The 26267-nt window shown below is 33.6% G+C and overlaps 2 protein-coding genes across 2 annotated transcripts in view; one reads left to right on the forward strand and one right to left on the reverse strand.

The window, feature by feature from the left end:
* The window catches only part of LOC134267194 (equilibrative nucleoside transporter 1-like), a 54085-nt gene extending 39751 nt beyond the window's left edge, over positions 1–14334 (reverse strand). The window contains exons 1-4 of the mRNA XM_062749416.1: positions 14201–14334; positions 7661–7767; positions 3129–3252; positions 2576–2657 (exon numbers count right to left, since the gene is read on the reverse strand). Of these exons, the coding sequence (XP_062605400.1) occupies positions 2576–2657; positions 3129–3252; positions 7661–7739 (285 nt within the window). The 5' untranslated portion in view covers positions 7740–7767; positions 14201–14334. The remainder of the gene's footprint in view (positions 1–2575; positions 2658–3128; positions 3253–7660; positions 7768–14200) is intronic.
* Positions 14248–20718, forward strand: LOC134267195 (mannose-6-phosphate isomerase-like). Its single transcript, XM_062749418.1, has 8 exons — positions 14248–14412; positions 15729–15856; positions 16330–16530; positions 16743–16884; positions 17317–17502; positions 17619–17792; positions 18322–18533; positions 19855–20718. Exons 1-8 carry the CDS (start codon positions 14394–14396, stop codon positions 20068–20070), a joined length of 1278 nt encoding a protein of 425 aa, XP_062605402.1. The 5' UTR covers positions 14248–14393; the 3' UTR covers positions 20071–20718.
* Positions 20719–26267: the final 5549 nt, after the last annotated feature.

Below are 26267 nucleotides of genomic sequence, written 5' to 3' on the forward strand. Positions count from 1 at the left end.
AGTTTATTTAATACCTAGGAGCAGAGGACACACAGAATTCATGCATTTTCACTATATAATGTAAAATGTTACCCCCACCACCACTTAGAACCCTTGACCCTGGGGCCATAAAATTCATAATTTTGGTAGAGGCACTCTTGCTCATAATAATTATGCACTTTGTTAGTTTATTTGATACCTAGGAGCAGAGAAGAAGATTTTCAAAGAATTCATGTATTTTCACTACATAATCTAACACCAGAACACCCTGGGGCTATAAAATTCACAATATGTAAAACAGGATATAACTTGGGGGGGTTAGTTTATTTAATACAAAGGTGTGAGAAGATTTTCAAAGAAATCATGTTTTTTCACTATATATAATCAATAGAGCCCCACCCTAACACTTTGAACCCCTGACCCCCATTTCACAATTTTTGTCAGCAATCTTGCTCATCATAACTATGTACTTTTGGTCCCAGGAGCAGAGAAGAAGATTTTAAGAAATAATGCATTTTCACTATATACTTATTTAGCCCCGCCCTAGCATTGACCCCAGGGCCATGAATTTGTTTTGGTAGAGGACTCAATGCTGATTACAATCATGCAAACAGTTTGACTGCTTGTTGTCCAGGAGTAAAGAAGAAGATTTTTAAAGATTGCATATTTTAGTGGTTTTGGCCCCACCCCTAAAACATGAAATTCACAATTTTTGTTCCCCTTCACCCATAGATGCTTTGTGCCAAATTTGGTTGAAATTGGTTCAGTGGTTGCAGAGAAGAACTGAAAATGTTCAAATGTTGACGCACTCCTCAAAGTACTGAAAACAGGTGACCTAAAAATAGCTCCTCAAAGTACTTAGAATAGAAAAACATAGCTCCTCAAAGTACTGAAAACAGAAAAACATAGCTCATCAAAGTACTGAAAACAGAAAAAAATAGCTCCTCAAAGTACTGAAAACAAAAAAACATAGCTCCTCAAAGTAAAAAAAAACCCCAGAAAATATAGCTCCTCAAATTACTGAAATCAATAAACATAGCCCCTCAAAATACTGAAATCAGAAAAAGAGAGCTCCTCAAATTACTGAAATCAGAAAAACATAGCTTCTAAAAGTACTAAAAACAGAAAAACATCGCTCATCAAAGTACTGAAATCAGAAAACCATAGCTCCTCAAAGTACTGAAAACAGAAAATAAATAACTCCTCAAAGTAAAAAAAACCCCAGAAAATATAGCTCCTCAAATTACTGAAATCAGAAAAAAAAAAAACCCAGAAAAATATAGCTCCTCAAATTACTGAAATCAGAAAAACATAGCTTCTAAAAGTACTGAAAACAGAAAAACATAGCTCCTCAAAGTACTGAAATCAGAAAAACATAGCTCCTCAAAGTACTGAAATCAGAAAACCATAGCTCCTCAAAGTACTGAAAACAGAAAATAAATAGCTCCTCAAAGTAAAAAAAAACCAGAAAATATAGCTCCTCAAATTACTGAAATCAATAAACATAGCCCCTCAAAATAAAAAAATCAGAAAAGATAGCTCCTCAAATTACTGAAATCAGAAAAACATAGCTTCTAAATGTACTAAAAACAGAAAAACATAGCTCCTCAAAGTACTGAAATCAGAAAAACATAGCTCATCAAAGTACTGAAAACAGAAAAAAAATAGCTCCTCAAAGTACTGAAAACAGAAAATAAATAGCTCCTCAAAGTAAAAAAAACAGAAAATAAATAGCTCCTCAAATTACTGAAAAAAAAAAGCCCCTCAAAAATATCAGAAAAATATAGCTCCTCAAATTACTGAAATCAGAAAAGCATAGCTTCTTAAAGTACTAAAAACAGAAAAACATAGCTCCTCAAATTACTGAAATCAGAAAAACATAGCTTCTAAATGTACTAAAAACAGAAAAACATAGCTCCTCAAAGTACTGAAATCAGAAAAACATAGCTCCTCAAAGTACTGAAAACAGAAAAAAAATAGCTCCTCAAAGTACTGAAAACAGAAAATAAATAGCTCCTCAAAGTACTGAAAACAGAAAATAAATAGCTCCTCAAAGTAAAAAAAAAACCCAGAAAATATAGCTCCTCAAATTACTGAAATCAGAAAAGCATAGCTTCTTAAAGTACTAAAAACAGAAAAACATAGCTCCTCAAAGTACTGAAATCAGAAAAACATAGCTCATCAAAGTACTGAAATCAGAAAGCCATAGCTCCTCAAAGTACTGAAAACAGAAAATAAATAGCTCCTCAAAGTAAAAAAAACCCCAGAAAATATAGCTCCTCAAATTACTGAAATCAGAAAAACATAGCTTCTAAAAGTACTGAAAACAGAAAAACATAGCTCCTCAAAGTACTGAAATCAGAAAAACATAGTTCATCAAAGTACTGAAATCAGAAAACCATAGCTCCTCAAAGTACTGAAAACAGAAAATAAATAGCTCCTCAAAGTACTGAAATCAGAAAAACATAGCTCCTCAAAGTAAAAAACAATAGCTCCCCTAATTCTAGATTTTTACATTTTATGTACATATATTTTTGTTGAACCACATATCTGACTCTTTTTAAAAGTTTCACTGTTTCCCGGTGATAGAGCTTACCTGTTTAGCATTAATCAGCATGTTCCAGGGCATCAGAATTCCAATTCCATGAACGACCATGATGAAGAATACAATACGGTACCTGCAACACACATAATAATTGTCATCTAAATGGTGATCATGAATCAAACAGGATAAAAAAATGACATAACGTGTAGTCTAATGTTTAGGTACAATAAGTCTGTAATGAAATATAAGTATTGTGGAGACCTGATAAGGAGTCTCCTTGGGTTTAGTGACATGTCAGACACACCAAAAACAATATATATCACAGATTATATTTTTTGCCTGACAGCAACTTGTCCATGAATAGTTTTAGGATTTTTCAGACATGACTACCTCATTACCTGACTGATGGAATCTGATCAACCAGGATGAAATGTCATCAAACAGACAGGGTGAGTTAATGGAGTCAATCAAATATATGGAAAATCTCCCCAGCCCCCTCCTCTGATACTTGACCTGTCCGGTGGGATGTGAACTACAGACGGGTAGACAAAGTAAGTTGATAGAGTAAATTAAATCCGTAAACTTCCCCCATCTGATACTTGACCTGTCCGGTGGGGTGTGGTCCACGGGGATAAAATCCACATCCTCTGGGTTCTTGTTGAGGGAGTCCAAGCCTGGTTCTATAACAGGAAGGAACTTCTCTGTCTGTTCAGAGGAATTCTTGTCCACTACAATTAAATCAGACAAAATAAAACCATGCAAACAAATCAGACAATAATAATGAATGGGCCAATAGTTACAAATTAAGGTTCATAAACCCTCTGCTAACTCATATAAAATGTTGCCTGAACCTTAATGATTTTCCAAAAGAAATGTATTTTATTATTATAAGTACAATACAAACAATTATAACATAGCTTGAGGATCAAAACTGGACGAAAAAGACACTTCACCTGACAAAATTTATAAAGGAATAATGATTAACATTTATGTCATTAAGAGTTATCTCTCTTATCAGAGTAATGATGAACCTTGATATGTCGAATTGTTACACTAATTAATATATATGTTGCTAAATCAGTTTTTTTTTAATGTGCCAGCATGTTTTAGTACATGTATGTACTTATTTGTGTCAATTATGACAGGGATTAATCTAGGTTTTGGGGGAAACTACCCTTTCTGGAGAAATTGGGAAAATCAGCTGGGGGCCACTCAAGACCCCTAAGCCATGTATTAGCTTGTGCAGGGCAGGCACAATTTGTGGTCCCAACTAGCTTGTGCAGGGCAGGCATAATTTGTGGTCCCAACTGGATTTCCTCATTTTAATGATCATTTAAAGTGCATAAAATAGCAAAGTAAAGCCATATCTCACATCTTCTGAACCTTTTTACTTTAAATTTCCATTTTTTACAAAGGAAAAAAAATATTTGAGCTTTTTATCATTGCCATGGGAATTTTTTAATCATCAAAGGGGGAAAATGGGATATCTAGGGGAAATATTCCCTTGGGGAAAAATACCGAATATCGGTAGTAAATATGCCATATCTCATATCCCTGTATGAGTACATGTACTTTAGCTTGCACAGTCAGTTAATAGTATTTCATATAATATATTTACATATGTAGACCTGCATGAAGCATCCAGGCTATTCATTTTGATGTTTCAAGTAATTTGGTTTGTCTCTTTAGAGAGCTACTTTTAATGTTACCTTTTGTATATTTTAAGTTTTTAATTATATATCGTTACACCAGTAGCAATGCTTCTGTAATTAATAATTGTGTTAAGAAAGATTAATTGTACAGTATGTGATTTATTAATTTATACATGCTAAATATTTGAATTAAGGGAGATATGTCTTTTGATGTTTTATAGTTACACTTATTTTTGGTACATTGATCTATAAAATATATTCATTATATTGTATACAATTTATTATCAATACCAATTCACTGAAGATGACTACTTCATGTTTATTTTCTTATTTTATAAGGCCATTTATTCATTCAATCTGCCAATTCGTTCATCAGAACTAAACTTCAATATGAACTCAACACCTGGGGTTGGTTGTTATTCCATTAACATCTGATATAAAGATAATATCCCTGCAACAAAAATGGTAACACTAAGTTAATTATGGCATTGCTTTCCACAATTATTAACCAAACTGTTACAATATCTATACTCAAAGTATCTATAATCATATAAACAGATTTTAATAATGATCATTATTAAAATCTGTTTATAATATGATATAAACCCAGTGACTGAGAGTCTATTTTCAGGACACTCCACATTTGGCTCACACCTAGCATGTCTATAGTATAATAACAGACAAGTACATCTGACAGCAGCAGGTTTAATGTTCCAGGTTAAACCAGAGCCAATGTGAAAATTATGACTACTAGGATATTCATATTTTATATTAATAAGATTTAACAGAGAAAAGGACTGGGCAAGGGAAAAAAATTGTTCAATTATTTCCACAGATAAGAGCTCATCAGTGTTTTTAATTAAGAAATGTCATTTAAATAATGATGAGGCCACATCACCATTCCCTGTAATTACTTGTATGATGTGGAATTAAGTCTTCAAAATATTAACAGATCTTTACAGGAAAAAATTATTTCCTGTACAATTGCTTACAATTATTTACATAATAATGATGACCCCCCACCCCCACCCCTACCCTGTAAATGCTTGCATCCATGTGTTGAAGTCTTCAAAACAATAAAAGTTTCTATAGGGAAAATTATATATTTCCTGCCTCTTACAACATGTACAATTGCTAACTGTAACAATTTATTTCTTACATATAGTTTAAATACAGGTTTACCCTTAATCAAAATACAAAAATGCACATTCATAACTCATGTACATGATGTAAATTATTTCTTGTTAGTAAATATCTGGTCATAATTAGCCTGACAGCTCTGGTGAGAAAAGGTCAAAGGTCACTCCACAGGTAATTTGATAACAAATGTGTTTTCCATTAAGCATGTTTCTTTTTACCACAAGTTACCCAAACGGAAAAGATTTTTAACAAACTACTATCAAACCATCAACAAACTACCAACAAACTATACTTTTGTGGTTTGTTAAAGTAGTTTGATAGTATAGCATTTAATGAACCACTAACAAACCACTTTTTCTAAAAATAGCTGCAGTGGTTTGTTAGTCTTTCACTTCTGGTGATTGTGATTTCTTTATAGTTTGTTAGACTTGCTATCTTGCAACAGTGTTTTATTAGTATAGCATTTGCATCTAACCACATGGGAAATTACTTTACAGATGTGTTTAGGGTTGAATTATCTAGAATTGTTGAAGTTTCCAAGAACAGCTTATCTCTTTACATCCGGTGTTATAGCTATTTGCGCCAATTTTCAAACCACCAAGCAGGTCAGAAACAAATTAAGGAACTGGTGAAGGGACATTCAAATTGTTATAGTATCATTTTATATGTATGATCCCTGACTGGAAAAAGCAGCAATTAACATTATTAAAAGATGGATCTGGATACAGAAGAGGTATTTAATGCATGTCATGAAGTAATTAACCTTCTGTGAATGTGGATGCATATGCTTTTTACTAGCTTTGGATTTTTATTCATTTTCAGATTGACCTATAATTCCTATCCTAGTTTAGATCAGTTATGCATTGGATTATGGGAAGTATACTTGAAAATAAGACAATAAAGATGTCTTTCAAAGTTGCAATGAGGTCAGAAACAAGGAAAAATTGCAGTTTTTTCCATGCCAGAGGAAGCAGGGAAATATTTAAATGTCAATCATCAGCTTGAAGAACATTTTTTGGTGAAAAATACTATGAAGATGTACACAACATGAAGGAGAATATGTGATAAGTACATGGACATTGACTTGGAATTGCATCTCCTAAACAAAAGGAAACATGTTGGATGTTGCACTTGCATTGGCTAAACTTGTGAATCCTGGAATTTAAATACCCTGAAACAAGACTTGTTGAATATTTCAAAATGTGATTGTTTTAGGTGTTTTCAATTAAGACTTGTGGATTTGTAAAGGAAAATTCAAATCTACAGTGTTTTGGTGATGGATTTGTTCCCAGTGATTTGTTCGTAGTTTGTTAGAGTGGTTTGATAGTAGTTTGTTAGAGTGGTTTGATAGTAGTTTGTTAGAATGGTTTGATAGTAGTTTGTTAGAGTGGTTTGATAGTAGTTTGTTAGAGTGGTTTGATAGTAGTTTGTTAAGTGTGGTTTGATAGTAGTTTGTTAGAGTATAGTTTGTTAGCTCATTTGCATGTGATTTGCTATACTATTAAACTACTTTCAAACCATAGTGGTTTGTTAGTAATTTGTTATAGTAGTTTGTTTGCCCTTCTTTTCCGGATGGGTAGCTGTATCCTTTTACATTTGCAAGAAACCATGAAATAGCTTTTTATCGCTGGCAGCATTTCTCCTTGAGGAAAAGGCCTTTAAGTTAATTAATTCAAGTATTCAAAAGTTCATGAATGTTATTTGTTGGATTTTTTTTTCTTTCAGTTAATAGACTTCTCAAAATTTCAGCCTGTTCTGATACAAATTGTACCTGTATATCAAAATATGATGTACATGTGTGTTTCTTAATTTGTTAATTAAGACATTATTAAAGGTTTTATGAATAAGATTGTTATGCTGTATAAACTTTATTTTGAAATTAACATTTTGCAGAATGAGATATAGGATTTTTATTCATTTTTATTTGTAATTTAAGTTTTGTCTGCATCTACCATCAGTTTGTGTCACAAATTGATATGTACCGTATACAGATGTGACAAGCATGTACCAGTGCTTGACAATTGATGTACAGTTTACATGATGTGTATACTAGAGACAGATGTACTTTACAGTGAATAAGTTTGTACATAGTACGATGTACTTATTAATTCATATATACATATATATATATATATATATGTTACAAGAGTATTAACAGACACTGTGCTATATATTGTTAGTATCTGTGTACTTACTAAGATTTACTAATACGTTGATACAGGTTTAATACTACAGACATTGTAGATATAGTCAATAAGTACATACTTACTAAGATTTACTAATGAATTAATACATGTTACTACAGACAATATTGTACTATATACAAGGAGAGCGTTATACTTACTAAGACTTCCGTTTTTGTGGGGGCTGTAGCTCTTTGGACTTCCTTTGGTCTCCATTGGGTAGTAATCCTTACTGCTCATCTTATCGGTCGGTTAAATCTATTTATAGCTACAATGACATAAAAAACACTCTTTCAGCACACTTTAATTTTATCCAGGTAAGAAATGAAAAGTCCAGATAAAAAATAAAACAGAAATCACCGCCAGTCTTGACAGGAGTTAATTACTACTGCAGCTAATCAGTGTGTACACAGGCAGTTCCTTACTAACAGCTAGAGTTCTGAAGCTGACCCAAAAACTAGGTCACATGGGAGCTGACCAGCATTCAAAACATAAACCTAACAACAATCACAAAGCTGGCAAACATTACTACATTATATACAAATATAGCTGTTATATAATACACAGAGAAATACCGAGTTCACAGCTTTTTAACTAGGTAATAAATAAAATAACATTGTACCTTTAAATATTATGTATAATAAATACAACTTATTGACAGAGGTTTGAAAGCCAAGATATTTTGACATTTCCTACAGAAGAATGAATTAACACATTATCTTATTATGATACAAGATTACATCACAGAATAGCTTCCCTATAAATCAAACAGATATAGCTTAATTATAAAGGTATGGCAGAATTCACTATTGATTTCTGGTTTCAAGGTCAATAGGGATAGATCTGGGTATAAATATCTATAAATTTCTGTCTCAGCTGTCCTATGTAAACATGGTCAACACATTTCTACACTTCAGGCCGTGTTTTGTGCATTATATTATCATATGGAGATCAATGGTCCTCATCATGGTTACATTTGGCATTTGTAACTCACTAAAACAATGCTGACTTGTAACATGACAAAGCCTGTAGAGATGAAATGTGTTCTACATAATATATTCCTCTGTTCATAACTGTATGGGAAAATGAGAGAAGAAATATCTTTGTAAAAATGACATTATAATCTTTGTGCTACAGTGCTGTGTCAATATTCTAACCCTGAACCATTCAGCTTTTTTATTCTGAATCCATTGATTCGGTTTTTTGACGATTTTTTTTTTCAATGACTATATTAAACATTCTCCCTTTACTTGTCCAAAAATATCCTTGTCAATGATAATATTGCATTCTTAATCAGGTGATCAACTTTTTCAACATGTCGTCATTTCAAAAGCCACAAGGAAGAAGAAAGTGTGCGGGGGATTAGACAGCTTTAATGTCCCTTTATAAGACTCAATCAGACTCTAAACAAGATCTACACTGAAAGGAAATAAAAACTTGGAACGGATATTATTAAAATAACTAGAAGTGGGATGATTCAGTACAAGTCGACAGCAAACATTAAAAAAAAAAAAAAATGAGGATAAAATAATTTGTTGTCATTTGTACTTTGTACTTGAATAAAAAATGTTGGTCAATTTGATGTCAATCATTAAACTTGCACTTTGATTGTAATAGAACAAGACTGAGACAGTAGTGAGCATCATACCCCTATGTTAATGGGGACAGACACATCACAAATCTACACAGGTCACTCAACTCAGATGACCTTTGACCTTGTGGTTACCTCTGACCTTAGTGGCCTGTGTCAAACATCCACTTGTATCACATCTAAATTATGGATATGACAATTTCTTCCATTCTAGGTAGTTATATCATGTACATGTATATACTTTCTTAGTTTCTTCATCATGTTCATTATAAATTTACTCCCTTAGTTTCAAGCAAGGCTCTTTATATGTACCAGATTTATCAGAATTGACATAAACAAATCTGTCAGATTTACTGTCAGGTGTGTGCTAACTGGTGTACTAGAAATCTATAGGTATATAATATGTACGATTAATATAACACATAGGTAATCAAAGATTACGAAGCTCACCTCGACGAATCTTATCAGTGTAAGTAATGCAAATCTCACATCACATTTTCTTAATATCTAGTATTTATCCCAAAAACAATATTCTTGCAAGTTGTGTTTAACCCCTTACAGGGCATATACACATTTCTACGCTTGTAGCGTGAAAAACATGTATAGTGTAAACAAATATTCATAACTTTGTTAATACTGCAGATATCAAGTACTTCAAGTTCATCGGGATTAATCTGTTAAAAACTATAACCAGCTGGTCTCTTGTTTGGAAAATATAGGTCAGATTCAGCATCCGAAGCAAGTCAGCTGAGTGGTAGTGTCCATCCCTAGATGCATCATCCATACAAGTTTGGTTCAGGTAGGTATTATAGTTACTTGGAATGAAAATGTAGGTCAGATCCAGCATCCGAAGCAAGTCTGGTAGTGTCCATCCCTAGATGCATCATCCATGCAAGTTTGGTTCAGGAAGCTAGTCTGGTAGTGTCCATCCCTAGATGCATCATCCATACAAGTTTGGTTCAGGAAGGTATTATAGTTACTTGGAATGAAAATGTAGGTCAGATCCAGCATCCGAAGCAAGTCTGGTAGTGTCCATCCCTAGATGCATCATCCATGCAAGTTTGGTTCAGGAAGGTATTATAGTTACTTGGAATGAAAATGTAGGTCAGATCCAGCATCCGAAGCAAGTCTGGTAGTGTCCATCCGTAGATGCATCATCCATGCAAGTTTGGTCCAGGTAGGGCTTATTGTTACTTAGGAATGGACCTGCTCCAAAAACTTTAACCTAGTCACTCATCTTGTCTTGGGAATGGACCTGCTCCAAAAACTTTAACCTGGTTACTCATCTGGAAAATGTAGGTCAGATCCAGCATCTGAAGCAAGTCTGGTAGTGTCCATCCCTATATGCATCATCCATGCAAGTTTGGTTCAGGTAGGGCTTATAGTTACTTGGGAATGGACTTGCTCCTAAAACTTTAACCTGGGACGCCAACGCCAGGGGTATAGCATAAGCTCATCTCGACTTCGTCGAGGTGAGCTAAAAATTACAAGCTCACTTTGACAAATGTTACTTATCTTTATAAATTTGAGATCAAAGTCTTAAAACAAATGAATTTAGGTACAATACCATGTAATGCGCATTCCAAATGTGGTAAAAGTAAGAGCCTTCAAAGTTTAATGCCCCTTTGCTCTTTAAAATCCTCCGAACCTTGCCATATCGGCCATTTATTTGTCAACGAAATATAGTTTAAATCTGGTCAGAACATATTTTTTATGCATGAAATAGATTGTAAACAAGTTATTCTCAAGTATACCATATCTGCATGAGGTACTGAAGTCAGAAGAATTTGTATAATCCATTTTTAAATTAATCAGTATGCTTAGTGTTCGTTAAATAACATTGAATTTTTTTATGAAATCATCATGATTTGACTTCTAATTAATTTAATGTGCTTAGATTGCTTTTCGGAAAAACAAAGACTAGAGTATTTCATATTTCTTTTAATCATTTTTTTTAAAAATGTATCGATTGGTGATTCTTCAATTAGCCTCTTCACGGTCACTGTGGTACTACTTTTTTGCAGGGCAAAATAATAACTTTTGGCGAAGTTTTTGTTGAGAGACAATTAAATAATGTAATATTTAACAATTACTTTTACGTCATATTTCACCAATTGAAAATATATCATTTTGCCCTGCAAAAGAGCAGTACCGCAGTTACCGTGAAACGGTCAATTTAAACCTGTCTTGATTTTTGCCGTAATTTTACAAAATAAAACACTGACCTCTAAAGAAGAAAAATAAACAATATTTCAAATACAAGTTTCATTGCAGATGATGACCAATCGTTGATGACATCCTTAAATGTCAAACCTGTATTTCTTTTTTTTAAAAAAAGCAATTCATTTCCACTAGAAAGTTCAAGTGACAAGAAATTCATAAAATACTATAGACGATGGGGGTTATCAGATGCCAAATCAAAAGTATCTTCTCCTGAACTAGTAACATGCTGAGATAATATGTACATCCCTACATACATACATGTGATATGTACTGGCTGTACAGGAAATGTCCCGTATTTTCGACCCCCATCAATGTGTCCCGGCAGTACACCAAAATTCACGGGAAATGAAAATGTGTACCGTATTTTGAAATGTTTACCGAAAATCGCCATTTTTCTTTCATTTCCGCTCTCACAACGCCAGAAATCTCAAACTATGCGTGATTTACTGCGCTTGATTAATGTAAACAGAACATCATGAACGAAGGTGTGAAATATTCCCGTGATAATTACATCGTAATTAGAGGATATCAAAGCGTTTTGTTTGGCTGATTGCTTTTTAATAGGACCTTTATCAAGGAATTTTTAAATTGTAATTTATTAAAACTAAAGACATTTCAAAGAGGAAACACCATTCACAAGAATTGGAGACACTTTGTGACAGCAAAACGAAATTTAGTCCAATATTTGATTAGGCATACGTATTGTCTTTTTAAACACAGATTAAGAGAAATGTTTTTTTTAGTACAATTTAAAAATTGCAGCTGAATGGAAACGAACAGACTCATACAATAAACTGTTTTTAAACACTGTTCCTGTTTTTAAACACTGTTCTTGAAATGAATAATAAATCATAATATATGTTATGCAGTGGTGCACCTGTACATTGATTTGAAATTTATTATTAAAAAAAAAATAAACACCTTACATTGTTTTTTGGTCAATATTTTGTACCGTTTTTTGATTAGCAATGTACAGTATTTTCACCCAAATTCCAGAATTTTGAAGGCTGCTGTACAGTATCTGGGTCTGGAAATTATCACATGTCTGCTACATACAATAGAATTATTTAGGAATTAACCTGCTCTTGAACTTTCAAAATGGTCACTCAGGTAGAAATTGTAGGTTAGATCCAGGCTCCAGGACCATGAAACATCCTAAACTTAAGTCAAAATACATGTATTCATGTCATACTAAAAATTTGATTAAGTGAAGCTGACAAAAATTAAAATATTTGTAAATATTGATTTACAAAAGTGTTGTTATCTGCAAATTTAGAGATTCATACAATAGTCATGATAGTTATTAAACATTTTACAGGCAATCAAAAATTTGTCCGTTTGTGATCCTCGGGCCAGGAAAGCAGAGCTGGTAGTTTGCATCACTAGATTCAATAATGCATGTTTAATTGCCATACAGCGTTACTTAGGAGTGGACCTGCTCCAAATGATTAACCTGTTATTGTCAAATTCAGCATCTGAAGCTAGTCTACAATTTTGTATCCCTAGAATAAAAGATGCATCAACCATGCAACTGTAGTCATCCTAGAGCTTAATATAGTTATACTTGGGAGTCCAAAAACATGAATGGATAAAATTGTATTAAATGCAGCATCCAAAAACATAATGAAACACACTAGAACCACTCCTTCTACCTGACTAGGAATTAGGAAAAACGACAACAGAGCAGGATGTTATTTTCATCATTATCTACTCCACAAAATTTAATCAGTCAGGGGTGGTACTGAAATCAGTCATTTTTGAAAATGATGGATAATGGTCATTTCTTCTAAGTATATAATGTACACAATTTTCTGATTTTTGTAAATATGACGTCTTTTCATCATATTTCCATTCTCAAGTCAATTTTCCCATCCCATTTACTACAGTAATTAGATATAGTACACTATCCTGCCATAGACCCTTGTGAAGAGAAACATCTTGACAAGTAATTGAAACCAAAATAATTTAGTGCGCCCCGTAAAACTAATGAGATAATTAAGTGCGCCCAGACCTAACAATTTGATAAAAAATGATGAAAAACAGTCATTTTTAATATCAGAGATAACTCTATTTCTAAAATAAATTTCAAAATAGAAATGACTGTTTTTCATCATTTTACTAAAAAATGATGAATTTCCATCATTATTAAAAATCAATTTAATGACTGAAAATCATCATTTTTAAAAATGATGGATTTCAATCACACCACTGACTGTTAATTAAAACTAGACCTCAATAGAAAACAAAGCTTAGACTATAACAGAATATAATTTGCGCATTTAAAATATTATCCTTTACCGATTAGAAATTTTTCCTGTAATTTGTCATTTAATAATTCTGCTTTTATTTCCTCAGATACTTATCAAGATTTTTTCTTAACAGTTTAAGTAACTGATAAATTTCTCTTTCTGGAAGTCCCACTTTTGATGTTAAAATTTGGCAAAGGTGAAGATTTGAAGCAACTGCAATGTAGCATACTTCACTTACTATTAAATTTACTTATAATATGTATATGAAAGTTAATTATTTAAATCAAACAAAAATCTCAATGTATATTTCCTTATATTTTTTTTTCAGTAGGAGGACATTGGCCTACTTGTATTGACTTGCTACTGTGACAGTAACCACATAAACACCAAATTAAGGAGAAACGTGAAAGTGTCATAAGACATCCTGATGAAAATTATGTTGAATACTCCAGTACATAGCGATATAATTGGAATAATATTGTAGATTTCTCGTATTATCATACACTAAAATGGTGATGTTGACATAGCACGTGCTCGTATTTGGCACGTGTCCAAAGTGACCATCGACGTAAAACAAGTATACGTCAATCAATTTTATCCACAAAAGAGTCTTTAAGACAATGCTGCCAAAGACAAACCTGCCAAACGGATATCCTAAACACAGTAGAGTAAAACCCTTGGTCCTTGTTAGTGTGTAGTGTTGTTTAGTTCCCTGGCGCTTAAAATCTCGGAACTCCTCGGGAGATTAAAACACGAACAACTTGACAAATTCTCGTCACACCGGAAATACACTGCAAACCAGCTGAAGTTAAAAATCTCATCGACGAAAGAATGTCAGAAGGCGAGCTTGGTATGCATTATTCTGCAGTTTTTATTTTACAATATGCACTGAATATATTTTATGTTAAAAAAAATAGATTGTAGGGGCACATATCCCGGTTGATAAGATTTGTTAAAGAGAGAAGTGTAAATTGTGTTACTTGAAACAGTCACACCACAGGGGCTTGTCACGAAATATTTATCTTCTTTTAGTAAAGTTACCCCTACTATAAAAATACACAAGGGAGGAATCTAAAATTAAGAAATTCGCTACCACAAATTTTGACCGGACTTTCTATCTTGTTTCTGGGCGACTTTCGTTGCGGACCAAGTAGGAGTGAGTGGAGTATAGATTCAATTTTAATATTCTTCAGTCAAATTCTAATCAACCTGTACCGTTAGTCATATAACTAACCTCTTTTCTCGATATTTGGAATTGGCGACAGTTCTTTCCATATGAATTTCCGGCGTAAATTGAATGCAGGGCTCTGATTGGTTGCTTTCTGTAAATAACTCGTACACAAAGTAGCTCTTTAATTTAGTGCACCAAAACGGAGGGAAATCAAACTGTTGTGATGGGATTTAACAATACAGCTGTGGTTTCATGGTACATATTTTACTATATTTGGTTATATTTATTTATATAAACATGTTAAATATCCTTTACTAAGCATGTCAATCCTTACAGTTTATATTTTGTGTACGAGTTATCTACAGAAAGCAACCAATCAGAGCGCTGCTTTCAATTGACGCATATGGAAAGAACTGTCGCCAGATCCAAATATCGAGAAAAGAGGTTAGTTATATGACTAACGGTACAGGTTGATTAGAATTTGACTGAAGAATATTAAAATTGAATCTATACTCCACTCACTCCTACTTGGTCCGCAACGAAAGTCGCCCAGAAACAAGATAGAAAGTCCGGTCAAAATTTGTGGTAGCGAATTTCTTATTTTTAGATTCCTCCCTTGTGTATTTTTATAGTAGGGGTAACTTATTAAAAGAAGATAAATATTTCGTGACAAGCCCCTGTGGTCACACAACAGTGACCTATATACTGATATAGGTTCGTGTTCACAGTCACAGACAATAGTATGTCTTTCTTCTGTGTTTATTATGTGGATTGGTCCCCATCAATTGATCATTCACAGGATCTCATATATATGGAAGTCAGCTACGTGACATTATATTTAAGTATGTTTGTCTGGGGACCGATAAAGTAAAGTTGTTCTGATTGCTCTTTGTAAGATAGGCTTGATTGCTTATGTTCATAAATTTTGATAGCGATTACCAGTTAAACCTTTGGGTTCGACTCTCATGCAGTATTTAATTCTTTATGTTTTACAGTGTTTCCTCTGAAGTGTTCTGTACAGAACTATGCCTGGGGTAAACTTGGCAGTGAGAGTGAAGTGGCCTCACTTCAGAAAGCCGCTGATCCATCCTTCCAGATAGATGATGATACTCCCTACGCTGAGGTTATACAGATTTTACTAAGCTTCTTTCATTGAACTAATTTATCTTGTTCAAATGACATTAAGAATCATGACAATATGTAATTGTTTGGCTCCATTGAAGAAATACAAGCTGTATATGTATAAAAAAGAAATTATATGAGTATTAAACATGTTATGTTTAAACCATTATGACCATCTCATAAGTCAATAATTGGGTTGGATATAATGTCATCAAAACCATTGTGGATACCATTTTTTTCATCCGTGAAAAATAATGCTTGCTCCTTTGAAATGAAAAAGTCAGCAATTATTTTTTAAATAATCACTTAGCTTTATTCTTAAGTTACTTTCTTACAAATGATTGGTACTGGAGTGAGTTACCCTCTTCTATGTCTCAGATGTATCATGACATTAAGACCAATGTCAGTTCTTTCTTTAGAAGTATGTTAAAACAATACAGATAAAAAATTTAAGAGTCATCCTTTTTTCTTCAGTTATGGATGGGAACACATGTCAACTGCCCATCAAAGGTAAAAACACCCAAGGGAAGCAACCTCTCCCTGAAAGACTGGATTACCCAGCATCCCGAGCAGCTGGGAGAGGCAGTCAGGAAAAAGTTTGGGGATGACCTACCATTCTTGTTCAAGGTTCTGAGTGTCAACAAATCACTGTCTGTTCAAGCTCACCCAAACAAGGTTTGTAGAAAGAGGATAATCTGTGTTAAAGTTAGTTTTATTCCTTCAGGTGAATTTTATCTCATAAGTGAAAATTCTTACACTGAAGTAATTTACATTTTGATTTTTAAAAAGTGGTTAAATATACAAAATTAAATTGTAACATAGTCTTTTATTCTGTGAGGTATTGTTAATACCAAAAATGTAAGTGTATGTCATGTGAATAATTGCAGGTTCAGGCAGAGAAGCTTCATAAAACCTTTCCTGACATTTACAAGGATGACAATCACAAACCTGAACTGGCCATCGCCCTGACGCCATTCAAAGCCTTGTGTGGATTCCGTCCCATTCAGGAAGTTGCTGATTTCCTGTCAAGTACGTAGAGAGATAAAAAAAAAAAACATCATTCTGTTGTTCAAACAGTCATTTTTAAGCACTGCTTTTTGAATAACATCATATGGTGGTTGTTATGTCATGCTTTGGTACACTGGTGCACAAAGTACACATCTCTAGAGCTACAATCTAGTCAGAGATAACTGTTTATTAATAGTTCATTAGCTAAAGCATTTAAAACAATCTTAGACTAGATTCGAACAATATGTAGGGGCACAGGTAAAATGTAATGTAAAACATGAAACAAGATACAAAAGGAATGTATTCATTTTTATTAATTCATTTAAAATCAAACAGATTAAAACTGATCGATGTTTAGTATGGTTCTTTGTAAGGTGATATTATTATTGAGATTTTAACTTTGTTCTTTATTTATCACAATTTGTTGATATTATGCATGTTTCCTATGAGCAGAGATTGAGGAGTTACGAGCCGTGGTGGGTGGACCCAAGGCCTGTAAACTGATCTCGGCGAGTAAGACCCCCGACATGCCCCTCCAGAGGGAGGCCATGAAAGACTGCTTCACGGCGCTGATGAAACGGGACCCAGAGAGCGTCCAATCAGAGCTCAAACTTCTCATCAATAGATTACAGAATCTAGGTGAGAGTGACACACAATCACACAGTTAAAGAGTGAGATGTGAGCCGTTACACTTTGATGTTTTATCTGTACTTTGGAGATTCGACTGTTTAACTGTATTGTTTTATTTGTTGTAGACAATGCTGGGACTGACACCAGTGTGTTTGAGAGTGAGGTTCTCTATAAGTTATACAAGGAGTTCCCTGGAGATGTGGGCTGTTTTACTGTGTACTTCCTTAACGTGATAACACTCCAGCCGGGAGAAAGCATGTTCTTAGAAGCCAATCTACCTCACGCTTATCTCTCTGGGGGTAAGTCAATCAGGGGGTAAGTCAATACTACCCCACCCAGGTAAAAATCTACCTCACGCTCATCTCTCACGGGGTACGTAAATCAGGAGGAAATAAATATTACCCCAGAGATATCTCTCAGGGTATTAGACATATAGATATAAATGTACCTCACTCATATCTTTCATGGGGTAGGTATAAATCTACCTCATGCTTATCTTCGGGGGTAAGTATAAATTTTTGTCCCCCTCGTAAGCTTAGTTCTTAATGAGATAATATTCAATTTTTGAAGAGGAGACAACTGCTTATCCTTTTTAAAGATAAAGAAAACAAAATTTGGTTAGGTAGATAAAACTTGACTTAAATGCTATCATGTGTTTTTGAAGAACAGATCTTTTTTTTCTTAACATGACTGTATTTATTTCTCATAAGATTCTGTTTTCAATATTTACCTCGAGATAACTAATAACATTTTAATTGACATTGTTTTGAGATTTTTTGAATCATACACGAAAACTTCTTCAATATTTTAATGATTTTTGTTTTACAGATACGATGGAGTGTATGGCTTGTTCAGACAATGTGGTGCGAGCAGGACTGACCCCTAAATTCCGAGATGTTCATACGCTGTGTGAAATGTTAGACTACACGGGTAAACCAGCAAGTAAAACCAAGTTCACAGGAAAATCCGTCACGGAGGATAAAGTCACAATAACGACCTTCAGTCCGGCAATCAGAGACTTCGCTGTCAAGAAATTCCAGGTTTGTTGTGAATTACTGCAGTTTTTAGCTCTACTGGTCAGAGACCAGAAGAGCATATGCGATAGTAATGCGTCCGTCGTCCGTTCATCTGTCTGTCTAGCTGTCTGTCCGTCTGTAAACAATTTTTCAAAATGCTACTCCTCCTACAGTTTTGGTCTGATTTCAATATAACTTGGCACACAAGTAGACTACACTAAGATACATAATTCTGTGTATCGTTTTTTGAATTTGATGAACGGTGTTGCCGTGGTTACTAAAAATAGAAATTTCTGTGAAATTCTTTCAAAATGCTACTCCTTCTACAGTTTTAGTCTGATTTCAATATAACTTGGCACACAAGTAGACTATAATAAGATACATAATTCTGTGTATCAGTTTTTGATTTCGATGAACGGTGTTGCTGTGGTTACTAAAAATAGAAATTTCTGTGAAATTCTTTCAAAATGATACTCCTTCTACAGTTTTAGTCTGATTTTAATATAACTTGGCACACAAGTAGACTACAATAAGATACATAATTCTGTATATCGGTTTTTGATTTCGATGAACGGTGTTGCCGTGGTTACTAAAAATAGACATTTTGTGAAATTCTTTCAAAATGCTACTCCAAATACAATATTAGTCTGATTATAATATAAATGTGGCATGCAAGTAGACTGCACTAAGAACATAAAGAGACTTAATCAAGGATCATTATTCTATTTATTGCTGTTGAAAAGTTTCAATTTCCAACTGCTTAAGTACTTTTCTCTTCCTTTGCTATAAGTACAAACCAGTAGAGCTTCAGTCTCGACAGAGACTTCTGGTTTACAAAGAGACTCGGTAATATAAAATCCAAGAAATTAAAATGTTAAGTATACATGAACCTTCACTTTACTATTTTCTCTGGAAATGTGTATGAGAATGACTGTACAAAATGATTTTCTTGCTTAGATTCTGGCTATTATGTCAATGTTCCCACTAGTACTGAATAAAATATTTCTCTAAGATGCCCAATAATCTTACCTGCAATTTATTTTCACTTCTTGTGATTGAACATGAAATTTAAAATCAAATATTTGTCAAATTTTTGTGGTTTGAGAAAAAACTGGGTTTCATTTGGATTTGATTTTGAGGATGAAGAATTGTTGAGTAGTTATGTTGTAACATAAAATTTCACATGTCATCGTGGACATGAATGCATTGGACTCATCATACCTTGAAATCAATGAAAATTGAACCCCCACAGAAATTTGTGATTTCACAGTTTTTGAAGTCTTACTAGAATATATTAAATGTAACTTTTTATTGCTGTAAACAGACTTGTGACATTTTTATTTAGACCAGCCCTGGTTGTACGTCTCTAAAGCTCGCCGCTTTACCCAGCCCTAGCATTACCATCGTGATTCAGGGAAACGGAATCGCAAACAACGCAACACTGGAGTCATCACTTCCTGTCAATCGGGGCGAGATCTTCTTCACGTCGGTCAATCAGGAGGTTACGATAGATGTGTCCTCGGAATCCATGCTTCTGTTCCAGGCCTACGCTGCGGTGTAAAGGCTTTCATAGACAGTAGAAGTGCCTGACCTCAAATCCTTGTCTAAAGCTGACAGTTTATTTCTTGCATAATTCCCAATATATTATTATGTATAGTTGAAGCTTTTCCCTTGCTAGGATGATCTCCCTGTTTCAATCTATAATCTGTTAATAGCTTTATATAATGTTAATTTGCTTGATTTATTCTTCTTAATCTTTATCATTATAAATTGCAGTTAGACATGCCAAATGTTACGATTTCACACAAGTGAAATTAAGTTAGAAAGTCTAAACAAATTAACATAACTTGGAATTAAAGTTTTAATTTGATATTTTTGTTACCAGAATGGAAATTTCCATTGATATTTAAAACTTAATTTATACTTGACTGTCAACTTGTATCGTGACTGGGCTACGTGTAGTTATTGTATGAGATATCTTTAATGGTGCATTATTTGTGTGGTATTTGTTCAAAATGTATGTAAAGCTAAGCTTTTAATTTTTATTCCTTTTTTGATGTTTGTTTATTTTATTTTGTTCTATATGAGCTTTTGTTCCTCTATCCGATGGATCATTATTCCACTTTTAAAAATTAGTTCTCGATGATGAAGGTGAAACCAAAGTTCTTTGTTTATTGTATCAAATGCAATAAAGGGCTTATGATGGAAATTGTGTCTTTTTTCAAATTGCTTTTTGTTATTTATCGTTCATTTCTCATGATCTGTTAACATCATAGCATTGTTATTTTCTTTTATCTTTACATTTAGGCAATGTTTGGGATAAAACTATTACTTGACTTTTTGTCAGATAAATCACAGAGTGAAATTTTCTCTGCCCTTGCATACTTGTATACAATGTCCCCAGTTTAAAATTTGCCAATCCACAGATCTGTTGAATATATTATTCAGTACTGAATTCTTTGCATTCACTCCATTTTAAATTTGCTATAAGTGAGTAAGGCCAAAATAAGATTGGGGGGGGGGGGGCAAAAATCTTAATGTAAACAGTTACCAAATGAACTTTTGCTCAAAAGTTGGTTCATATCAGTAAAAAAAATATTTGAAGATTTATTTAGAATTTATTTGATGAAATTTCCAGTGATTTTGAGCCCCAATCCGTAAGATCTGTTCCTGGGTTAGTGTAACAATGTTATGAAAGTGTTGCAGATGTGCAATATTAATGTCGTGGATGCTAAAGTTTGTTAAAAAGTGCAAAATTAATTAATTTTTTTAAATTCCTATCTTAAAAATATCTATACAAACTGTATATTCCTATGAAAAATATAAAAACCATACCAAATTTATCATAAATTAAAAAGTTAAATCAGAATAAAGGTTTGATCTTAGTCAGAAGTTCTTTTGTAAAACGGACCACTGGACTTTTTCTTGTGAAAAAAACATCATGCTTTATATTTGCCGTTGATATGATACTCTGCACCAGTCTTTACTTATCTTTTATGTATCATTCAATAATAGGTCTTTTCAATCATAGCATTAGAAGAATAACAATAAATTGATCTCCAGTACATGGATGTGTAATGGTCATGATGGATTAGTTTATTGCATTGTAATAAGTATAAGTGGAGTTCTTTACGGAGAAGAAAAATTAGCGATTTGTCCTTAAAAATAGGTATTATTTTATAGCTAAATATAATTTAAATGATATTAAAATGCTCACTTAAGAAGTTATTACAAGTAAAACACAATTAATTTTTAGCGATATTCAATTTTAGTAATCTCAGCACTTTCGCTAATAATGCCAGAATGAAATCCTCGCTAAAAGTTCTAGTACTCTGCTTATACGGTAGCAAATAAGAAAAAAATATCTTTATCTATAATTTTTGCTTTGAAGTATACTTTAAGGTAAAGATGTGAGAGGAAATATTTGTAAGGGGTTTGTTTGTTCGCTTTATTTTGTACACACACAAAATATTAGAGCTGCTTGATGAAACATATGGAGATAACAAACAGTAGTCAGGATCAAAAGTTCATAAAACAATAAAAAATAGGAGCAGAGCAAATACGGACCTCTAAAGCATCAGAGGTGTGATCAGGTGCCATGTTGTAGTAAGCACCTGCCGACCGGTCACACCCGCCGTGTGTTCCTTGTCATGATCGGGAAATAACGGAAAAAATCCGTCGTCAATTCAGTGTATAAATAAATAATGGATGAACAATTAGTATGAAAAGCGCCAGTCAACATTTAACTCCATGATAAATTGTATTTGCTGAAAAGGTCATTGTATCGACCAAGAAATTACGAAATGATGACTTTAATCTCGACCATCTGCTATAAATTTCACGATTTAAAATTTAAAATTTCTGATATTGGTTTTCATGAACATCAACATTAGAGCCACATGGAAAATAGTTTGAAGTATGAAGCGCAGATTTTTTTTTAAAGTAATGATTTTTATATCAAAAAGTAATTTCAACATAGAGAATAGAAATAGTGACAATTTATTATCATAACATTAAGTTTTAAATGTGAGGTGTATATGAAAATAATACTTAGTATCATACCTATTAAAATCATGTTAGAAAACACCATGAAGCGATGCTTCCTAAGTCAGAAAATCAAAATGTTTTATGTGGTTGCCAGAAAAAGTACATCTGTGAGGAGGAGTTTCTTCTAATATTTTTTCATGTGAAAAAATGTCATATAAATGAAAATTCTATATTAAGTACTTGAAACATTAAACCATTTTTAAATGGTCCTTAAAAAGATACAACTAGAATTCAATTGATAAGGCTTTTGAAATTGGTTATTAGTGTTTTATTGTTGAATATAATCAAACAGTTAAAAAGAAATTGGCAAAAGAAATAGAAAGTAATGTTTCGATCTTATGTTAGATTTTATCGAATTGACTACTCAAAGGTCTCACTTAGGAAACTATTATTAAGAAAACTGTGAGTAGTTTTCATATTTTGTAATTTGAAAGTTATCTTATCAGAGGGTCGTAACCCCTTAAATAAGACTGCTGATATTCTTGTTTCATCAAAATATTTGTCAATAATTAATTTAGAAATCGCTCATAGAGCATGTTCTTGCATATCGAATCAACTGAGATATATAAACTCCACATGAAGATGATGAAAGTACATGCATTTAACTGCATAAGTAAGGGAAGTTGACGATTGTAAATTAAAGTCATCACGATTATCATAGAGCTTGGGTTGTTAGATTACCATTAACGTCTTTTTCAAGTACATTGTAAAATATCCAAATATGAAACAGATTTTTTAGACTCTTTGGTATCTTTTATCTCAAGCTTTCCAGGATATATCCTATCGACATAAGAATGGAAATTACCATTGTTAATTGACAATACGTCGTCGATATATCTAAATGTTGAGTTGAAGGCCACAGCAAGTGTTTTCTTCTTTTCACGCATAAGATTTTGCACAAATTCTGCTTTATTTGAATACAAATATAGGTCTGCTAATAATGGAGAGCATTTAATTTGGTACAGGGCATGGGAATTCCAATAGATGGTAGGAAGACCTGGTCTCCAAAAAGGACATAGATATTGTCAATCAGAAACTCAAGCATCTTCTATATGATATTTTGATGTTTATTTGACGAATGGTTGACAAGAAAATCATACGTGCAATACCCGTTTTAATTTAAAGCTTAATTGTGCTATAAGATAGAGATTCGCGTGATTTCTATGGAAACAATATATTTTAAGCAAGTTATATACAGTGTAAAGAATGAAAAGGGCGAAGAAAACGAGCGGTAGTATATCTTACAGGAAATAAAATACAAAGCTGAAAACAGGACAAAAATAAATACGTATATTTATTTAAATTTCATATCTATAAAACATTTCACATTTTGATTTTTTGGCCGTTATTATGACTTTGGTAACTATCTGATCAATGCATAGGACTTACTGCGAATGTAAATAGTCTATTGGGAAATTATCTACTCCTAGGTAACGATCCCAACTGTGAAATTCCAATAAATAAATAAATAAATTAATTAAAGTACAAAACTTGATTAGACAAGATGATATGACAAAATAAATTTATTTTGAATAAAAACAAAATTTATCTGCTTATTTTGAATCAGATTTCATCATTGTCTAGGTCGCGCGTGGCGCAATGGTTATCTAGAGCGTCTGCTATTGAGTCGCGAAGGGTTCGAATCCCACTGTGGGACGTGGAGACCTGTCCTTTGGATGAGACCGTATAAAGCCAGGTCCCCTGTCGCAGTAGGTTCAGGCACGAAAAAAGATCCCTCCCTGCTCAATGGCCCTAAGTGCCGAGTATAGAACAAAATTTGCAGCTCTCCCCCGGCAAGTGGCGGCGTCTCCGTATGAGTGGAAAATTCTCGAGAGGGACGTTAAATAATATATACAATCAATCATCATTGTCTAGTAAAACGTTCCTTTCTTACGTAGCGGTTAGAGGTCGATCAAACCTCTAGGTTAGGGTTAGGGTCAAGGTCATGTGTAATGTAATGTCAAAGTTAGAGTAAGGACCAAGGTTCTGAGTTATGTTATGTGTAGGTTAGAGTTAGGTAAAAGTCCTGTGTTATGTTATGTGTAGGTTAGGGTTATGGTCAAGGTCCTGTGTTATGTTATGTGTAGTTTAGAGTTAGGGCAAAGGTACTATGCTTTGTTATGTAAACGTTAGGGTTAGGACCATGGTCCTTTGTTATGTTATGTATAGGTTAGAGTTAAGGTCAAGGTCCTGTGTTATGTGTAGTTTAGAGATAGGGCCAAGGTCCTGTGTTTTTTATGTATAGGTTAGAGTTAAGGTCAAGGTCCTGTGTTATGTGTAGGTTAGAGTTAGAGTCATGGTCCTGTTATGTTATGTGTAGTTTAGAGTTAGGGCAAAGGTACTATGCTTTGTTATGTAAACGTTAGGGTTAGGACCAAGGTCCTTTGTTATGTTATGTATAGGTTAGAGTTTAGGTCAAGGTCCTGTGTTATGTGAATGTTAGAGTTAGGGCCAAGGTCCTGTGTTATGTTATGTGTAGATTAGAGTTAGGGTCAAGATACTGTGTTTTGTTATGTGTAGGTCAGAGTTAGGGTCAAGGTACTGTGTTTTGTTATGTGAAGGTTAGGGTTAGGGCAAAGGTACTATCCTTTGCTATGTGAACGTTAGGGTTAGGACCAAGGTCCTTTGTTATGTTATGTATAGGTTAGAGTTAAGGTCAAGGTCCTGTGTTATGTGTAGTTTAGAGATAGGGCCAAGGTCCTGTGTTTTTTATGTATAGGTTAGAGTTAAGGTCAAGGTCCTGTGTTATGTGTAGGTTAGAGTTAGAGTCATGGTCCTGTTATGTTATGTGTAGTTTAGAGTTAGGGCAAAGGTACTATGCTTTGTTATGTAAACGTTAGGGTTAGGACCAAGGTCCTTTGTTATGTTATGTATAGGTTAGAGTTTAGGTCAAGGTCCTGTGTTATGTGAATGTTAGAGTTAGGGCCAAGGTCCTGTGTTATGTTATGTGTAGATTAGAGTTAGGGTCAAGATACTGTGTTTTGTTATGTGTAGGTCAGAGTTAGGGTCAAGGTACTGTGTTTTGTTATGTGAAGGTTAGAGTTATGACCAAGGTTCTGTGTTATGTTATGTGAAGGTAAGAGTTAGAGTCAAGGTCCTGTGGTATGTTATATGTAGGTTAGAGTTAAGGTCAAGGTCTTGTGTTATGTTATGTGTAGGTTAGAGTTAAGGTCAAGGTCCTTTGTTATGTTATGTGTAGTTTAGAGTTAAGGTCAAGGTCTTGTGTTATGTTATGTGTAGGTTAGAGTTAAGGTCAAGGTCCTGTGTTATGTGAAGGTTAGAGTTAGGACCTAGGTCCTGTGTTATGTTATGTGAAGGTTAGAGATAGGGTCAAGGTACTGTGTTAAGTTATGTGTAGGTTAGAGTTAGGGATTATGTTATGTGAATGTTAGAGTGATGGTCAAGGTCCTGTGGTATGTTATATGTAGGTTAGAGTTAAGGTCAAGGTCTTGTGTTATTTTATGTATAGTTAGAGTTTAGGTCAAGGTCCTTTGTTATGTTATGTGAAGGTTAGAGATAGGGTCAAGGTACTGTGTTAAGTTATGTATAGGTTAGAGTTAAGGTCAAGGTCCTGTGTTATGTTATGTGTAGTTTAGGGTTAGGACCAAGGTTCTGAGTTATGTTATGTGTAGGTTTGAGTTAGGGTCAAGGTCCTGTGTTATGTTATGTGTAGTTTAGGGTTAGTGTTAGGTTCTTGTTTTATACATATAT

This window comes from Saccostrea cucullata, unplaced genomic scaffold, assembly GCF_032062105.1.
Source record: "Saccostrea cucullata isolate Sc308-1 unplaced genomic scaffold, CSIRO_AGI_Scuc_v1 ctg225, whole genome shotgun sequence".
Taxonomy (NCBI): domain Eukaryota; kingdom Metazoa; phylum Mollusca; class Bivalvia; order Ostreida; family Ostreidae; genus Saccostrea; species Saccostrea cuccullata.

What these genes read in the sequence shown, in the direction of transcription:
- LOC134267195 (XM_062749418.1), top strand. An exon ending in CAATAGATTACAGAATCTAG is followed by an intron (nt 17,503 to 17,618) that starts GTGAGAGTGACA and finishes TATTTGTTGTAG; the next exon opens with ACAATGCTGGGACTGACACC. An exon ending in TCACGCTTATCTCTCTGGGG is followed by an intron (nt 17,793 to 18,321) that starts GTAAGTCAATCA and finishes TTTGTTTTACAG; the next exon opens with ATACGATGGAGTGTATGGCT.